Here is an 18,990-nt window from a genome sequence, read left to right on the forward strand (position 1 = left end):
TTCGCTTATTTGCAAGGCTATTTCATCTTCTCACGCTACCTTCTTAATTTTGTTTTGTTTTTCTTTGAATAGAACTTGTTTTTTCTTTTTAAAGGTTAAATTTACATGATTACAATATTCCAGTGATGACTTCAGGAACACATACCGGTACTTTATCGAATGCATAGTTCAGGCCTTGCAATGGGTATTAACACTGTCATTGCTGTTGACAACCTGTTTCTATGGAATCCTACTGGCATTTTGAGATGGCGGTGCTGAAATTGTTAACATCATGATATTTGGGAGGTTGCTGCTATTTCAAGCGTCAGCACTAGGAATCAAACTGTTTCTTGGCTCAGTGGCTCCCACCAAGATCAACAGCTCCATTCCCAAAAGCGTCTGAGTCCTGCGCCGCCATAAATGCATCAAGAAAGTCTGCTCCTCGGGCTGTGCGATGGGTGCGCCAGCGCACCAGCCACTCTCTTTTCCCCGTCACCGCACACTGTCCCGCACTGGTGAGTCACCTCCGGGCATTATCTGGCCCAGATCTCGGCTGGCTGGGCTCGTTTGTTGTTGTCGTCCCTGGTTTTGTTGATTGTTTACATCTCTGGTTGCTTGAGGAGGTACCACAGAGCTCCCTCTGCACTATGCATCACGCCTCCTGGAGGGGATTTGGGATGGGGGTGGGGTGGGGACAAGGGTGGTGGAGAGGAAGATGGGGAGGAGAGAGAGAAGGAGTAGGAGGATGGGAGGGGGAGACAGAGAGTGAGAAATAACCAATGAGTGATGCCAGGTGAGCCAGCGCCAAGCTCATGTTAGATAGATATAATAGGACCTGCAAACTCACAAAGTTGTAGTTTACTGCCATCAGTCAGATGTCCAGTGGACACCAAACTTTGAGGTTTCTGTTTTTGAAGGATGATTTAAATACTACATGCTTTTCATCTGGAATTGGCAATTTTTGCCGCAAGTGAACTATGTCAAACAATCATTCTTTCATCTTTTCCTTTAACCCTATTCTAACTGGGCTATTTGAGACCAAGTTTTTACTGGGGGGGGGGGGGGGGGGTCAATTTGACCCCCCCTTCAGATCTCGGCCGCCGATCGCGCGATCGCCACAAAATTTTGCCTGAACATAGAGCCAGATGTCAACTACAAGATTACGTAGTCATACAATAGAAAAATGTTGATTTCATATTTTTTAATAAATTAATTATGCAAATTAACGCATGAAATCATATTTTCACCTATAACTCCATCAAAAAGACTGAAGGATTATTAAATTTTTGTGTCAGAGTTCCTCAAGACACATCAAACAATTTTCTTGTAAAAAAATAGCGCAATCAAAATCATTTTCTTTTGTTTTTTATTGTTTTGTTAATTTCTTATGTATTTTGTTGTTTTTTCGATCTTTTGTTTTCTATTGTTTTTTTGCCAAAATTTGTTGAAGGCACTTTTTCAAGCTTGTCTACATTAGAATTGATTTATTTCAATGGTTAAAAGTTGAAATAATCTAATTTATATCAATTAAACAAAAAAACACAGTTTGCATTGGATTTGCACACGAAATCATGAATTTGAGGGGTTTTCGGGTTGACATGCATATGCAAAACATTGCATAACTTCAGAACGGTGTACCCGGACGTCGCAAATTTGGTCTCAAAATATGCGGGAGACTTCAATGAAAAAAGTCCTGAAACGACGCGGCAAAATCTTTGCGCGTTGTGGAATCATGGCGCGAAACGTCGAGGGGGGGGGGTCAATTTGACCCCCCCCCCCCCCCCCCCCAGTTAGAATAGGGTTAAGATCTCAGTCATAAGATTTGGAGGTCATACCCAATGATCCCTTGATTTTATGGTTTGGTTCATATAGTTCAAGTTCAATGATGCAGGTTTTAAGAATGAACCGTGGAAAAGATATGGCAAGTATAGAATCGTATGAGAACTAGGAGTTTTAAGTTCTGTGTCAGTCATTGTAACTTGACATTTAAAAGCTCTGGAGAGCATGACCATGCTGTACAAGAAATGTTCAAGACAAGTGGAATGGAAAGAAAGAAGATTACAGGAGACTTGCTCAAAAAAAAAAATCATATATCGTGACAAGGGAATACCAATACCTCCCTGATTGGGATATTTGGCCTGTTGAGATTCATGTAACACACAAGCATCTTCCTGGCTGCTCAACCTCCCTGATGCACATGTGTGAATGTCTAAATACTTGGTTATAAACCAATATATGTAGAATATGCATATTACCAAGAATACTTTGTTGAATGACAGACATAAGCCGTGATCACACTGGCAAAAGATTGCAAAGTTTAAGATCACGATCTCAAAGTTCTCGAAGTTTTGCTAGTGTGACCGCAAACTTCCTGCAGAACTTCTTGTGAAACTTCACACTCAAACTAAAAAGATTTCCTGACCCCCGCAAATCTTTTGACAGTGTGAACGCTAGCAACTGAAACGTCATGAAGTTTGTCATGTGACCAGTCTATCATCTGTTTTCAGGCAGGCATGCACGGTCATTGTGATGTACAGGTGTGTATTGTTACGTCACAATCACAAGCTGTCAGACAGTGCGCTCTTTCTTTTTTCTTGTGCATGAGCGCCAGTGACCCAAACTTCCGAGAACTTAAAAAGTTGAGGACAAGTCCTGAGTATGCTCAGGCAGGGGTCTATGGGAAATGCGTGTTGTAGCAAAATCAGCCCATCCTCAATGGGTTAAAGATCATGAAGTTTGGCTGCCTGTGTAGATTGATGACCCATGATTGCAAAGATGTTGCGAACTTAAAATTCACAATCTTTCACCAGTGTGACCGTGGCTATAGAGAGAATGGGAGGGAGGCATATCATGTTGAAACCGCTCCAGCAGTGACTTGGGGATTATTCTGATGGGACCCAGACAAGTAACCCCTAAAGCTGGCCATGCTTGAAAAGAGAACGAGAAAAGCAAAGTCATTGTCGAGTGTAAACGATGCTGCACGTGCTGCAAGTTTTTGTGTGAAGGATAAAGTTCATGAACGATGAGGATCCAAAAGAGAGCTTTCTGTGTCCATTGTATTGTTTCACTTTGTGTTGGTTTTAATATTTGCTTTTGGTGTAGCTTTTCACAGTGCATGGAGGGAAAGATATCGCACTTAAGAATATATATGTGGATATTACATAAATTATCATTATTATGATCTTTTGAAAATTGATAATAAAAAGTAGAAAAAGATAAAAATTCAGAACATTGCAAACTTTCAAATTCATGGGCAACCTCTTCCTTTTCGTGTGATTGTATATTTCTTCCAGATGTAAATCTTTTCTTCTGGTGAGAAGTTCTGCATAAAATTCAACTCTTTATTTCCCACTGGGAAAATTGGGCAAATCTTGTAAGAGACTTGTAGAATAGATCATCTTAGCTGCTCCTGGGTCATGAGACAGAATCTTCCCCCAACATCCTTTCCATTGCGCAGTCATGACAAATGGAATGCAAAGCATTGCAACTCTTCACAGATACTTTGAAAGGAGATAGACAGAACTCTTCAACTTTGGGACTCTGATTGTCTCTGACGTGGGACCTACAGCAAAATGCTGTCCCTGTGCATTCTACACTTTTGCGTCTAGTCTATCATTCTACATTATCTAACTGCCTTTGCCCAACCAATCAATGGTAAATGTCAAGTGGTAGTAGACGTCTACTGTCCCAGATATGTGCTTCCTTTTGAATTCCCCGCTCCCCTCCTCCCCCTCGATTTCTCTCGCCCCAAGTTCAAGAGATATCAACAGGTGGATGTGTCTCAGGTGTAATAACTGCACTGGGGTCAAACGCAGGATATTGCATGCATGTCCTCCTCGGGGGAATGCCAATCTGTCGAGCCCCGGTGAGGTTCAAACTGGAGACCAGATGAAAGGATCGGAACATTAGGGAGATACAAGGGAAAGGGGGGGGGGGGGGGCGGGAGGCAGAGATGGGGGGTGGAGAAGTCATGTAAAGGAGATGATTTAGGGTATTTAAATGATTATTTTTTCTATTCTTGAAGTGGCTTCATGTACTACAACATGTAAAGAGCAAAAGTTAATGTTTTTTCTTCTTTCTTCTCCTCCTCCTCCTCTTCCTCTTCCTCCTCCTCCTCCTCCCCCTCCTCCCCTCCTTCTTCTTCCTCTTCTCCCAACTCTTCTTCTTTTTCATCAAAGCAATGCCAATACAGGAATAAGGTTCTCTAGTAAGTGATAGCACTGAATTTTTTTTTTTTGTTAAAGTCATGGTAGTTACGTTCATGCCATTTAAAGGGTGTGGTTCATTAGGACTAAAAACACCACAAAGTTTTGTGTTCACTCTTGTTCTTCAAGAAATGCCAGTTGGTCAAGCTCCCATCTAGAATCACCAATAGAGTACCAATAGGTAGGGAGAAACGGTTCATATACGGCAGGTTTGAATTAAGTTGGCTGGAAGGGGGGGGGGGGGGGTTGAAGGCTTTACATGGGTAGAGCAGCCTAAATTGGATAACTGCAATGTAAGGCCTATACTGTACATAGTTATTGAAAGGAGCACAGATGCAGAGCGTTAATTTGAAGTTACAAAGAGTTACTACCATTGATTTCATTGTCTCAATTTTCCTTTTACAATGCATTCTTCAACACTCCCTTCCCTGCAAAAACTGATGACCTGCAGCATTATGCCAATAAACCAAGAATTGTTCTCAGTATTCTGTCACACTGTGTATGCCATCTCGCTAGGGACAATAGTATCAAAGAAGATAAGCCCCTATGTAAGTGGCATGCGACGGCCGATTTTCCTGCACGCTTACCCAATTTCCTAGGCCTATACCATAAAGCTTGAATATGTCGTTACCGTTGACATTTGATGGGATTTGGTAGTTATCCCATGTACTTCGAGACAGTCTACAATGTACACGCACTTGGGCTCTTCTGTGAATCACTATTGTGACTTTGGGATCCAACACTAGAAATAACCCTGGAGTGTTCACACACGTTTTTAAACCTGTTGTGGGGTGTTCAGATGCTGAAATAAATCTCCTCGCTGACCGTTTGTGGTTGCTGCAAGCAACATTCCATGCTACACCTGTGTCACAACCAACATGGCCTGTCAGTCAAACACTCGACTTAAGAAACACCTACGTGCAAGGTTGCTTTTTATGTGCTCATAATTAATTCATGTGTGATACAATATGTATACCTGATGGCAGTCATCCACAATATGAAATGAGGTGTTGGTTCTAGCAGGAATGTAATGGTTGTCTCCTGAAACTTTTGATCCATTTTTTTTTTTTTTTTGGTGTTTCAAGGAAATTTTTCTGTACAGCTGTGTTTTAATTCAAGACAGATGGAGCTGTAATTTTCTCACATCAATTGCCAGTATTTGCACATTTTAAGAAGAAGTTTACCCTATCCATTTCTACAAGATTTGTATGTGTACAGCATTCTGCATAAAAAAAAAATCAAGAAAAGAAAAGTGAGGTTCTATGTGTGATAATATACCAGAATGTGTGTAGATTTAACTGACTTGAGAAGTTGATGATGGCACAGTTACAATGTATGTTGACAATCTAAGACACCTGTTTCTGTAATGATGGACTTTGAACTCGTTTAGTCTCTAGTCTTGACCCGCTGAATGTCACAACCTGGCAGCATTCCCGGAGAGACACTAAAAAGAGAAACAGAGGACTTCATTCTCTAATAGGGGTGCAAGGTTTAAAACCCAGAGGCGGTGTTGGAAGGGGGCACACTTGGCACCCCATTGGGTAGCATTGTTTGGCATGGATAGTGCTGTCCTTTCTTCAGGCATGGCATCCTGACTGATTCCCCTGTCTGATGGACTCTATCTATCGGCCTTACACTGATTCAACAAGGGAAATCTGATTGTCATTGGTGATGAAGTACTCCACCTACAACTGTACCTTTTTAGACCCAAAGGTAGTTGGCTCCTGTAATGAAATTTACCAATGCAAAAAATGTAGATCCCAAACACTACCTACCAGTAATTGTGAGTAGCTATTATGGGCGTGTCACCTCATCAGCAACAGTGGTGCACCTCTGGACAACATGCTAGAATTCATCAGTGTTTCAAGTCTTAATGGGAGAGCTTTCCAGAATGTTCTCCTGATGATTTACTATTGAACAATTGAGAGACGTCATGGTGATAAAGAGGGTAACTATGGTTCAAATTTGCATCAGTGATACATCAATGTTGCAGCTGGAGTTGGACCAGAGAGAGATTTCTGAACTCAGAAAGTGAATGAGTGGTGCACCCAGTTGTACTCTTTGAAGACCGCCTGGTATGAAAGGGGTGTAAGAGTGTAGCAGGTGCCTCGATGTCAAACCCTTTGGGGTGGAAACCAATTTCATCTGGGGCTGGCACAGAACAAGAAATGCTACAACTTGTAGGTCTGTCAGGATGGGAATTTCGGGGGGGGGGGGGGGCATCTATTGCTTTCAGACTGAGATTTTGGTTTCAGTCTTTAGGACAAAATGTAATCAAGTGGGAAGTGGGTTGTGTGGTGGAATATAGATGACTATTTTCTCACCAGTAATTCCCTACATTTCGTGGCCTCTTGAGTTTCCTGAAGGACCCATGGAGATGTTTCAACAATCTGTCAAGGTGACGTTATCACCAGGCAGGACCCTGCATCGAATGCTGTCATTGGAGGTGCCTGGTCACTTTGTGGATCCGTCATATTGATTTGCAATCCATCTATGTTGTAGATCTGTTTAAAGTCCCACACCATGCCTTATTCTTTGGAATCATTCCATATATCCTGTCCAAGCCATCCCTGAAATAAACTATAAATTTCCCCATCGAATTATCCCCCCCAAAAAAACAACTTTTGACATGCATACGTGGGGGTGGAATGACATGTCACTCGTTACCCGATACAGAAATAGGGTGCATCACCATTTGGGAAGAGACATCTTTCAGGCCATGACTGGGTTTAGACTGCAGAGGTAAGATACAGACCAGGTTGAAGGAGGATTATAAGGTACTTAAATACACAGAGGAATCAATTGAAGACTTTTCTGTCATCAATTCCGCTCATGCAGCATTAGGACGATTTGATTACCGCTTTTCTCCCCAGCTGGGATGATTAATCAGGAATATAGGAGTACTGTAAGTACTGTAATGCATTTCGTGAATATTGTGAGTCAGATCTGCTATTCGTGAATTCAAGAATTTGAAAATATTAAACTCTGATCCTGATATGAATACAAGGTGCTCCACGATCTTATGTTTAATCAGTTATGAAATTGTCTGGAAGTCCCGATTCGTGAAAAACGACTCTCTAAATATTTGGCATATTGTACAGTATGTTATTTTCTATGTCAAGACCTGTTAGCGGTTTGAGGAATAGTGTTTTTGAACAGCCATAAAACTATGTCCCTATGAAAAGCCTGGAATTTCACCTGGTCTATGTGGGACAGTGTACAATATTGTCAAATACTATGATTAGATATTCTCTGGACTATGCGAGGTGCCCAGAAACAACCCTACCGTTGTTTCTTTGATGAAACTGTCTGCACTGAGGTGTACATACAGGCTGCATTCTTTGCTCAAAAACCTCAATGTGCCAGTGGTGAAAGAACTTTGCCACAAGTTGCCTGGAGGTGGAGAGAATGTCTTGTCCTCAGGGAGGTGGTATCTGTCAGGTCCAAGAGACGAGGAGGATGCGGGTGAGATGCAGAGGGGGAGTGGAGGCGGTTTAGAAGCCCAGACCCCTGGTTGCATTAATTGAATGTTTCCCTGAATACTAGTTGAGCATGTACACGTATGGTGTTCACAAAATTAAGGCACCCTTCAATTAAAAAACAACAACAACAACTTGTTTTCAAGCAGGATATTGAGCTAATAGCAAAGACAAATGTATCAGAGCATTTACCCCCTGGCTAATTACTGGTTAGTGATTGGGTTAGAGTAGGGTTAGGGTTAGGTTTTAGGGTTGGAGTTTGGGTTAGGGTGAGAATTAGGTTCAGGATTAGGGTTAGGGGAAGGGGAAGGGTTCGGGGCAATTGCCCAAGGGGTAATTGCCCTAGACCTAAGACAAATTCTGCAATATCTTGAATAATTTTTGAAGATTCCATCGAAGGCCTCTTTCACAAGCTGCCATGGCCCCATATCACCCTAATGCCCTGTAGTCTATGTGAACAAATTTTTATCTATTCTCATGACTTCTTGGAATACACACAAGATGACAGCAGGATTCCCAAAATCAGCCATATTGGAATTTTTATTTTGAAGAGAATGGTGATGGTGATACGTGTACTGAGTATTGATCAGCCATGCCAATGATGATAGTAGTGATAACAATAATGACATGAATGGTAATCAAGATGCAATAATCATTATAATCATTAATCCAAGCAGTCATACACCTAAATTGTTGTATCCAGGTAAAGAAATACACTTGTGTTAGACAGCTCTATTAAATGTCAAAATCCAGTCATCTTCTTCAAAAAAAAAAAAAAAAAAAAATGAACTGTATGTGATTATGTTTTTGTTGTCACAGGTACATTTTGAATGATGACTATTAAAAGAATATTTGATGCGTTTGAAGCCCCCCAAGATGCATTCAGTAAAAGAAAAATATTGACTAGAAGCTTTCAGTGTGTCTACACACGTACATTGTAGGCAAGCCTCCAAGCAAGGTGAATACCACAGAAATTGTTTATTGATATTTGGGTCTGAGGAGGATGTGATAGTCATTTTGGTTTTTCCATCACTTTCTCACATCAGTGTAAGCAGGGTCAGTGTGATTGAACATGCCAAGTTTGTAAAGGTCTCAAGCAAAGATTCGTAGAACTCTCTCTGTGTTGCCAATTGTATGATTTTATACACTGGAGATTTGGAATCGCACCTTATGTATGCATGATGCCAAGTTGGCAAAAATTTGTTTTCATTTTTACCTAGTAGGCTTTGACATTTCATCAGACCAGTCAATGTCTACAGAGTCATGATGAACTATTTTGATTAATTGTTCTTGTGAGCTTTTCTCTGTTTTTATGCTTCCGCCATGAAGTGGTGCCAGAGGCATTATGTTTTCGGGTTGTCCGTCCGTCCGTCCATCCGTCCGTCCGTCCTTCCGTCCGTCCCTCCGTCCGTAATCAATTTTGTGGACAGCATAATTAAAAAAACCATTTGCGGTATCTCAATGAAACTTGGCATGTATATGTATGAGTGTGTGAAGTTGTGCCTATCAACTTTTAGGTGCACATGCTCAAGGTCAAAAGGTCATGGTCAAATGCTCAAAATTTCACTATTTCCCCCATATCCATGCAATGCCTGAAGGTCTTTTCTTGAAACTGAGTGTATATATGAACTACCAAATAAAGATTCTCCAGAGAGAGTTTTGGGTCACAAGGTCAAAGGTCAAGTCAAAAGGTTGAAATTTCATGTTTTTCTCCATATCTCGCAAATGGTTCAAGGTATCTTCGTGGAACTTAGTACATTTTTGTATATGCATGTACCGACGGGCAGTGATTATCTAGGGAAGTTGGGGGTCATGGATCAAAGGTCAGGGGGTCAAAGGTCAAGGTCAACTCCTCAAAATGTCACTACTTCCCTCATATTTATGCAATGCCTGAAGGATTTTTCTTGAAACTTGATATATGCATGTATTACCTAATTATTCTGTGGGAAGTTTCTTGTCAAAAGGTCAAAGGTCAAGTGAAAGTGCTAAATTGCACTTCTTCCTCCATAACTCGAAAGAAACTCGACGTACAGTGTACATTGTAGGTCTATCATCATGAAACTTACATATTTATGCATGTTCTACCTAACAGTGATTCTCTTTGAAATTTTGAGGTCAAAGATCAAAGGCCAGGTTTAGATAATATTTTACCATTTAATACTGAAATTACACTTTTTCTCCATACCTTGAAAATTACTCAGTGCATAAACTTATAAAAGGGTCAAAAGTCAGTCAATTCCCCAAATACCTGCACTCTGACATTTTAATCATTCATCCAATTGAACCTAGTTCAAGGAAAGTGGTCATTCAGCACATTTGTGGCAAACCTTTCATTTTAATATTTTGCCAATTATGTGAAACTGTCATCACACATTGTCAAGACATTGTACTATATATAGACCTATAATAGGAGAACCATGCATTATGGCGGAGGCATCCCAGTCGCCATAGCGTAGTTGGTTGTATTTTATCAAATGTGTGCTGGTGTCCATGAATGAATGAGTATAGGCAAGTAGGCAAAGATACAGATAAACAAGTGGCTTGATGACTTTCAACTGCACTTGTCACTATTAAAAAGAAAAAAAAAAAAGAAAAAATGTGCTAGAAATCTACACACAGGTGTGCATGCTAATGTCTTGTTTATCAACAAATTCTTCCTGAAAATCAATAACTGGGTTCATGACTTTGGAACTTTCTCTGTGGAATAGCAGTTGGAGGACATTTTATTTTGTAATTCAGCTGTTATTATTATTATTTATTGTATTTTTTATTTTTGCCTTTGGAATATTTTTGGTCACTATGTTGCTAGGGTTTATTTTATTTTATTTTATTTCATTTTATTTTATTTCTTATCTATTTATTTTCTATTTTCATTTATTTATTTTTTATTATTTTTATTATTATTATTATTATTATTATTATTTTTTTTTTTTTGGGGGGGGGGGGGGGTCAGCTACCACCCCTGGGTTTTATGAAATTGACAATAAAATGGACAAAAGGAAATCAATCATTTGTATGTGTATGTGTATGTGTGTGTGTTTGTGTGTGTATGTGAGGACAGGTGCTTTAGATCGGCCTGTTCTAGTCTGTACCTTCTTCCTCCCTCTACCCCCCCCCCCCACACACACACACACATACTTGGGGACCAGAAAATCAGAAATAAAGTTCCCCTTCATTGAGAGGGAAATGGACAATAAAAGGGGCGGAGACTGGTACCTTCCATCCCACATTTCCCCCACCGCCAGATCATATCTCTTCATCCCGACTCAAACAGGTTATCAATAATTTCCTTCATGATGCTGGTCCCCCGAGGCCCATTCTCAGCTAGGTGCTGAAATCCGGCATTTCATGGCGCTTTTTTTTTCTTTCTTTCTTTACATTATGAACATTTTGTCCTTTTTCTGCCCCTGTTCTTTCTCTCCTTCTCTCTCTTTCTCTTTCTCTTTTTCTTTCAGCCTATATCTTTCTCATGTTTTCTTTTTATCATAGTTTAACTCTTTCTTCATCTTTTTGATACCTGTTTCTATTATTAAAGCTGTTATCATTTGTGACCCTGCACCTCAAAACAAACAAAAAGTCGCCAGACATGAATTTTTAGTTAAGACCATATTCTGAAAGAGCAGACCTTAAGTTTTAAAATGATGTATAACTCAAATCAAATGGACTCTCCTAACCTATCTAATTATTGGAAAGAAAGCACAAACTCAGGAAAAGTGTGAACTGAGAAAAGAGGCTCTGAAGTACAGTGTCTATTCAAGCGCTCAATCTTTACCAAACCGTGCTGGCTGTGCGATGAATGGGACAAAAAACAGGAAGTAAACCACCAGAGTAACAACAATGAAGAGATTAGCAGATTAAACTGAAATTAAACATGCCTCATTAACACATTCTGTCCATAATCAATGCCAACTTTCAAAGCAGTAGCATTATCCTTTCAAAAGTTATTAGAGGTGAAAGTGAAGAGTGTGGACAGGGTTTTTCAGAAATGAAAAAGGGATTCTAAAGACACACCTAATCACACTATTCTACCAAAAATGTTCGAGATAAACTGCTAAAAAAAAACACACTTTCCTGCCCGTTTTATGATACCAAATTTTAGCACAATGTAAAAGAAGACCCGCTCTTTCAGAAAATATGAAAAAGTCAAGTTCGGCTAGGTTGACCCATTTCACTTATTTTCAGTCCTCACGCAAAATCAGTGTGTGCGACTTTATGTTCGTTTTGAGGTGCACGGTCACATTTGTAAAATTGGCACAGTGCGTCAACATACACGAACAGTGAATTTTACCGCACCTTTTCTTTTTTTAATCCAACAAATAATTATTTATTTTTCAATTGTCACACTTGTCACATATATATGTTTTCTTTAACTGTCCCAATACCATCAAGAAAATTTTGGCATTTCAGTGCAAATATGCCAAATGTGAAGTAACACACTGCTCTTAGTTTATTGAAATATAGATACAGTATCATCATAATTAATGCAAAACAGTACCCCGCGGATGTTGATGTAGGTCTTGAATTCTTGTAGCAACCAGACACATCTGTCACCAGAGTCCTACATATTTGTTCTGATAATGTGACACAGAACTGAACTCTGATAATTAACTCAAAAAAAGGCATACAATGTAGAGGAAAACTGAGGATTACGAGTGTTCTGTTGCCGTGTTGACTTCCTGCCCCGCGGCTCGATTATACGCAGAAATAACAGGCAAGGGCAAACATTTTATTCTCATTTCCTGCTCTGCATTTATCACTGTGACACAGTTCGGAGTTCTGGTTACATTCTGTGTTTATTCATCCTTTATGATTCATAACCTGTGTTTATCAGTCAGTCTGTACCAATGAAAGTACCCTGGAGAAGAGTTAATCACAGATCTGAGCTATTCAATATCTTTTCAGTTCATCGTTCAAATCTAATTCTTGTCTTGTGATGTGCCTGGTAGGGGGGTGGATGTGCCTGTATGTACAGTGCTGATGATAATTGATTCCAAAGATTTAGCTGTGAATCCCATACACACTGTAGCAGCAGAGTGAAAGTTTGATTGAGTTGCCCACCAAGAAGATGATAACTACAGACCTGTTCAGTGCCATTGTGGCCCCCAACATATATTTTTCTCTCGTTGCTCCACTGAAGCTGTTGTGCTCACATGACAAAGAGGCTGACTTGATTCTCCACAACATTTTTTTTTCATTCATTTAATTAATTTCTTTATTTCTGATTTTTTTTTTTTGGGGGGGGGGGGGGGCAAAGAAAGAAAAATTGTGGTTTTGTGATATAAGCTGGATTTCATTTCTTTCTGGAAGAGTTTCCTAAACAAACATAGCTTCATATTGAGCAGTCATTAAAGACTCTTGCAATAAGTAACATAGCAAGGATAACATCTTGTGAATGTGCTTATATCTAGGAATGAGGATATTACTGTATGCAGGACACCTGTAAGATGTAGATTTCACCTGTAGATGCCCTGTGAGCACTATGTGAGATGACTTGATAACATGCAGGTTATCTTTTCTCTCAGAATATATGTGCTTGATTCCCATTTTGTACTCTTTGGAGTTTGTTTTTGCTGCTAACAGTTTAACTGATTAACAACTTAATTTTGGATGGGGTGGGGCTGAATAGATGTTAGTGTCATATGCTTCATAGTTTACACAAGATATCTTGAATGAATTGTCATCGATTAGTATTTGGTTTTCACTGTATCCAGAGACTAACCTGGATGAAGTGGACCTTTGCTTAGATACCCTGTATCATATCAATCCATTTTTTAAAAATTCTTTTGAATTTATTCTTCTTATGCTTTCCATGTTTTGTCTTCACTAGGAGTGATTGGTTTCAAAGTTGCAGCATGTTGATATGCACCAGGATATTTCACATATTTGAATCTCTTTGTTTGCTTGCTGGAACTACAATACATATCTTGTTCTTGTATGGCCTTTCATTTTGAAAAGAAAAAGAAAGGACAAGTTATCTTACACGTATGTCAAATACGACACACATACGAAAAGTAATAGTGATATTATGGAATAGGGTGTCATGTACTGCATGTATAACACTGTTAAATAGATGCTTTGACTCCAAATTGCTTGTGATTGCAATCCTGAGAATGAACGAAAACAAGCCAAACTCTTCTTTCTTCTGTAACCCTTTGCAGGTTCAGCAAACAGGTGACCATCCTCCAACCTGCTGCAATTTTCCCGTGGCAGTGTCCCGGGACAGCATGTTTGTGTTCTCGGGACAGAGTGGAGCCAAGATCACAAATGACCTCTACCAGTTCTTCTTCAAGGAGAGGAGGTATGTGTCTGTTATGTGGAGTTTGTCAGGGTGTCAAATGTAAAAAATCAAATCACTTTATGTTGACTGTTCATTGTTTGTCATAAAACATCTCACATTGTTTGTTTCTTAAGGCTGGCAAGTGATTTGACAATGAAATCTGTGAAAGTTAGATTTTCTAACTTGTCAAAATATGTGTATGACTGTTTTTAGAGAGAAAGCCATACTTTATACTTTTCTGATGTTGGTGGGTATGAGATTATGAAAATTTTTTCAGAATAATTCTAAATTAGTTTTGCTTGTCCATTGCGCACTGATGCTATGGCAGAGAACTGTGTGATTCATCCAGTTTACAAGCCAAGTCGCAATGATTTTATGTGTAACAAATTCACCATACCAATATTGTGTGTTGTCGCTGTGCTCTTATTCAATTATAAGCATGTTAATTGTTATCAAGAGACCATCTTTGCACCATGATTCCTTCCACATTTGTTCAGAAATGGTCTGATACAAAATGTATGTCTTTATCAGGATCTACAAGTAGATATGCTAGATATCCATGGTGTCTTCCATTCCTTTGCCAGGTGGCGCAAGATACCATCCGATCACATCCTGAAAGGCACCCCGCCCCCACCCCAGCGACGGTACGGCCACATCATGGTGTCACACGACCGGCATCTCTACGTCTTTGGAGGAGCGGCCGACAACACTCTTCCCAATGAGCTACACTGGTGAGAATTCCTCATAGTAACTTTTCACTGCTCATGCACTGAGGAATACCTCACCATGCTATTTCATAAGTATATTATGATAAGCTCTTCTTGTACATGTAATATCATTTGATGTCATACCGGTATACTGTAAAAGTGGATATGATTGCGTACTTATCGAGTAATTTTTTGCGCTCAGCTGAGCAAGATGAATTTCGAGTGTTTTTAATTCAGCGGAATCAGGACATTAATTACTAGTATATGCAGCATGCAAAAAATTTGCGTGCTTATATATTTGTGCTAGATTCTGGTTGTGCAAAATGTGGGAAATGCGCGAAAATTTCCACACTACGAATATTTCCACTTTTACAGTACTCGGGGATGAATTATGTGTACAAGTATATGTGTAGCCATTCAGACTGGGTGGTGGATTCTAGTATCACGCTTTTGAACTCTTTCCTGATTGATTGCAGCTATGACATCGATGACGGGACATGGAGTGTCATCAAGCCATCTCCAGATAGCCATGTGAGTAGGTGTGATGGTGAACATCAATGATATGGTGACACTCTGCTCATTTTCATGGAATTGATTTGTATTAAGCATGCATTGGCTTTATGTAGACTTGTTGATTTTTTTTTTTTTTCATTGGAGGGTAACAATGCTATGTTACATACACGTACTTTCAAAATGAGATGGCCCTACTTTGCTGACCCATTTCTTTTTCTGGAATATCACATTGTGCAGGCACACAATATGCAAGAAAAAGCAAATGAAAACAAAAGCAAATGCACCAAAAAACATATAACATCTAAAAAACAAACAAACAAACAACAACAAATCAGCTGCTGACAATGTAGCCCTAGAGCTGAAACGAAGTATCTAAGACAGTGTGACTGAGATAACATTGTGGTCACTGCATCATATGTGTGTAAAACAAGCAATATATTGATGTCGTATTTAAGGACCACATTTAAACTTCAGAAGTCCAAGGAATATTTTGTCAGGTGAGAATGAGAAGAGCGTTAAGTTGCCACTACTAAAAGCCATAGTGTTCGAGGCACTCTAATGTCCTCATTCTTACATGACGATTTCCCAACACCACACCTACAATTTTCAATAGTAGAAGGTGTTATGTACTTTGGCTTTCTGTCTTCTCCAACAGTGTCCCTCTGGAAGACTCTTCCATGCCGCTGCAGTCATTGAGGATGCCATGCTCATCTTTGGTGGCACTGTGGACAACAACGTCAGGAGTGCTGAGATGTACCGCTTCCAGTTCTCCTCCTACCCACAATGCACCTTGAAGGACGACTTCGGGAAGCTCCTCATCGGAAGACAGCTGACTGACGTCGAGTTCATCGTGGGAGAGGTGCAGTCTCTCTCGTTTTAATTACGTGAATGGATGAATATGTGATGTTTCAAATTATTATTAATGTGGAATGGTGATACTGGTTGTTATGTGCAAGTGGCACTCTGTCAGAGGGAGATGTAACAGACTTGATGTAATAGGATCATGGTAGCACACAAGCAGAGATTTGAACCTGTGATCTTACATTGGTCTTTGACTAGGTAACAGCTGTCACTAAACTAATGTGAACAATATGTTGTCAGAACTTCCTCTGAAGACTGAGAATATTATATCATTTATCAAGAAATCCTTTTGTGCAATTCTTTCTCAAGTACTATTGGCATTTCCAAACAGTTGTTTAGCATTTCATGGCTTATGTTCTAAGCTTGAATTGGATAGCTGGAAAGTATAGACTCCAAAACATTCTTATTGCCATACCTTTGCCTATCTCCCTCTCTCCTTCCTCCTACCTACCCTGAACAGAATGCCATCAGCATCCCAGCCCATGCTGCCATCATTGCAGCCCGCTGCCAGCACCTCAAGGCCAAGATAGAACAGGCGAGGGAACGCCAACAACCACAGCAGCAACAGCAGCAACAGCAGCAGCAACAGCAGCAACAGCAGCAACAGCAACAACAGCTCCACACAGACCAAGCCCCTGTGCAGGTAATGCTCACATCCCTATTCTCCTTTCATCCCATTTTCCCTTCACCCATTCACCTTTCATCCAGTTTCCCTTCATGCATTCTCTTTTCATTCCATTGTCCTTTTTTCCATTCTCCCTTCACTCATTTTCTCTTCATCCCATTCTCCATTCATTCATTCATTCCCCTTCATCCAATTTTCCCTTCATCCCAGTCACCCTTAATCCTATTCACACTTCAACCCATCTCTCTTCATTCCATTTCCCTTCATCCCATTTTCCTTCACCCCCTTTGACTCCCTTCATCCCAGTCTCTTTCATTTCATCTCTCTTCATCCAATCTTCCCTTCATCTTATCTCCTTTCAGCCCATCTCCCTTTACCTCATTCTCCATTATCCCATTTTCCTTTCAGCCCATCTTCCTTCATCCCATTCTCCTGTCAACCATTCTCCCTTCATTCCAGTCACTTTAATACATCCTATTCTCCTTCATCATGGTCTCCCTGGAAATATGTTACTCAGGATCATCTGTCCATCCACTCTGTTTCTACCACAGAGCCCAGCAGAACCCAGTAGACTCATTCTTCCTTCATTCCACTCTCCCCTTATCCCATTCTCCCTCATTCCATTTCCCTTCATCCCATTTTCCATTCTCCAATTTCCCTTACTCCCATTCTCCTTTCATCCCAAATTCCCTTCATCCCATATCCCATTCATCCCATTCTCCTTTCATCCCATATTTTCTTCATCCCAATCTCCTTCATCCCTTTTTTCCCTTCAACCTATTTTCTCTTTATCCCATTTTCCCTTCATCCCAATCACCTTTCATGCCATTGTCCTTCATCGTGGTCTTCCTGGAAATATCTTACTCAGGATCATCTCTCCTCCCACTCCATTCCCACCACAGAGCCCAGCAGACCAGGAGAGTGAGGCCAGCAAAGGAGCAGCCAGTGCTAAGAAGAGACCAGCCTACATAGCCCAGGTTGTGGTCCCAGATGCCAGGCCAGAAGCCTTCGAAGTCCTGCTCTGGTTCCTCTACACAGACAAAGTGGACCGCAAGCTGCAAGGTACTAGGGAACATGCAAATGCATTCTATCCTGTCTGTACTATAAAATGCTCTAGCTACTGTATACACTGTTATTTTCGCGAATGACGAGGCCACAGACATTTTCGTGAGATATTGTTTTCGCGAATCAACACTGATGCTTACGTTAAAGGGATCGTATAGTTTTGGTTGAGACCCAATTTCAGGTTTCTAACATTTTTTGGTGAGATAGTGAGAAACCTCTTATTAAATATGAAAGAGCATGTAATTCTATGAGGAATTCAACATTTATTTGATGAAAATTGGTTTTGAAATGGCTGAGATATCAAAAAAAGAGCAATTCTACTAAAGTGTGGGACCCACACTTTATTACGATAGCTTTGTTTTACTTTGTTTTTGGATGTTTCAGTCAATCCAATCCCGATTTTCATCAAATGAACTTTCAATTCCTCTTAAAATGGTATGATCTGCACTATATCATAAGTGTTTTCTTGGCATCTCGCAAAAAGTTAAAAGCCCAATTCTCATCTCCACCAATACTGTACCATCCCTTTAAAGCTCTATTACCACAGTGCATTGAGTAATTTTTGCATGTTGTTAAATTCGCGACCCAACTGTGATTCGCAAAATTCAGGAAAATTAAACCCTCGCGAAAATAACAGCTTATACAGTAAGGCACAAGAGAAAAACTGTGTTAGGGAGATATCTTCGTCGCGACGATATGAGACAAAAGATCGTCGCCAATCGTCCCCGACGATCAAAATTTTGGGCCTCATGTGCTCATTACTGCGCTCTTTTTGGCTCATTATAAGTATCAACAAAAGATGGTTCCGACGAGTCGGAACGAAGTCGTCTCTTTTCGTCGCGACTAATCAATTAAGGAGGTCTTTTGTCGATCGGCGAAGCGTTTCAGTGATTGTTCAAACGTCGCACATCGTCCCCGACGACTGCGTATTCAACTTGACTAACCGTTTTGTAAAGGTTTTGGTGATGGTTTCGCGTCGCTCATCGTCCCGACGATTGACCATTGAATTTAAATCACCGTTCCGTGGCGAGTTTGTTAATCCATGATTGTTCAAACGTCGCACTTATCGTCCCGACGATTGTCCATTCAACTTGAATCACTGGTCAGAGACGCGTTTAGTAATTGTTAAAGCGTCGCGCATCGTCCCTAGGCTTGCCCATTGAACTTAAATCACCGTTTGGTATGAGTTTGAAACGTCGCACATCGTCCCGACGATTGCTCATTCAATAATAGAAATTGCTCGATGCTGAGGTGTTTATTTTTTCTAACATCGCGAGTG

The 18,990-nt window shown here is 40.3% G+C and overlaps 1 protein-coding gene across 1 annotated transcript in view; it reads left to right on the forward strand.

Moving 5' to 3' along the window:
* Nucleotides 1-18,990, forward strand: part of LOC140226837 (leucine-zipper-like transcriptional regulator 1) — a 69,997-nt gene that overhangs the window by 20,065 nt on the left and 30,942 nt on the right. The window contains exons 8-13 of the mRNA XM_072307264.1: nucleotides 13,822-13,961; nucleotides 14,525-14,671; nucleotides 15,124-15,178; nucleotides 15,816-16,019; nucleotides 16,482-16,600; nucleotides 17,551-17,708. Coding sequence (XP_072163365.1) covers nucleotides 13,822-13,961; nucleotides 14,525-14,671; nucleotides 15,124-15,178; nucleotides 15,816-16,019; nucleotides 16,482-16,600; nucleotides 17,551-17,708 — 823 coding nt within the window. The remainder of the gene's footprint in view (nucleotides 1-13,821; nucleotides 13,962-14,524; nucleotides 14,672-15,123; nucleotides 15,179-15,815; nucleotides 16,020-16,481; nucleotides 16,601-17,550; nucleotides 17,709-18,990) is intronic.

The sequence above is a fragment of the Diadema setosum genome, chromosome 4 (assembly GCF_964275005.1).
Source record: "Diadema setosum chromosome 4, eeDiaSeto1, whole genome shotgun sequence".
NCBI classification, from domain to species: Eukaryota; Metazoa; Echinodermata; class Echinoidea; order Diadematoida; family Diadematidae; genus Diadema; species Diadema setosum.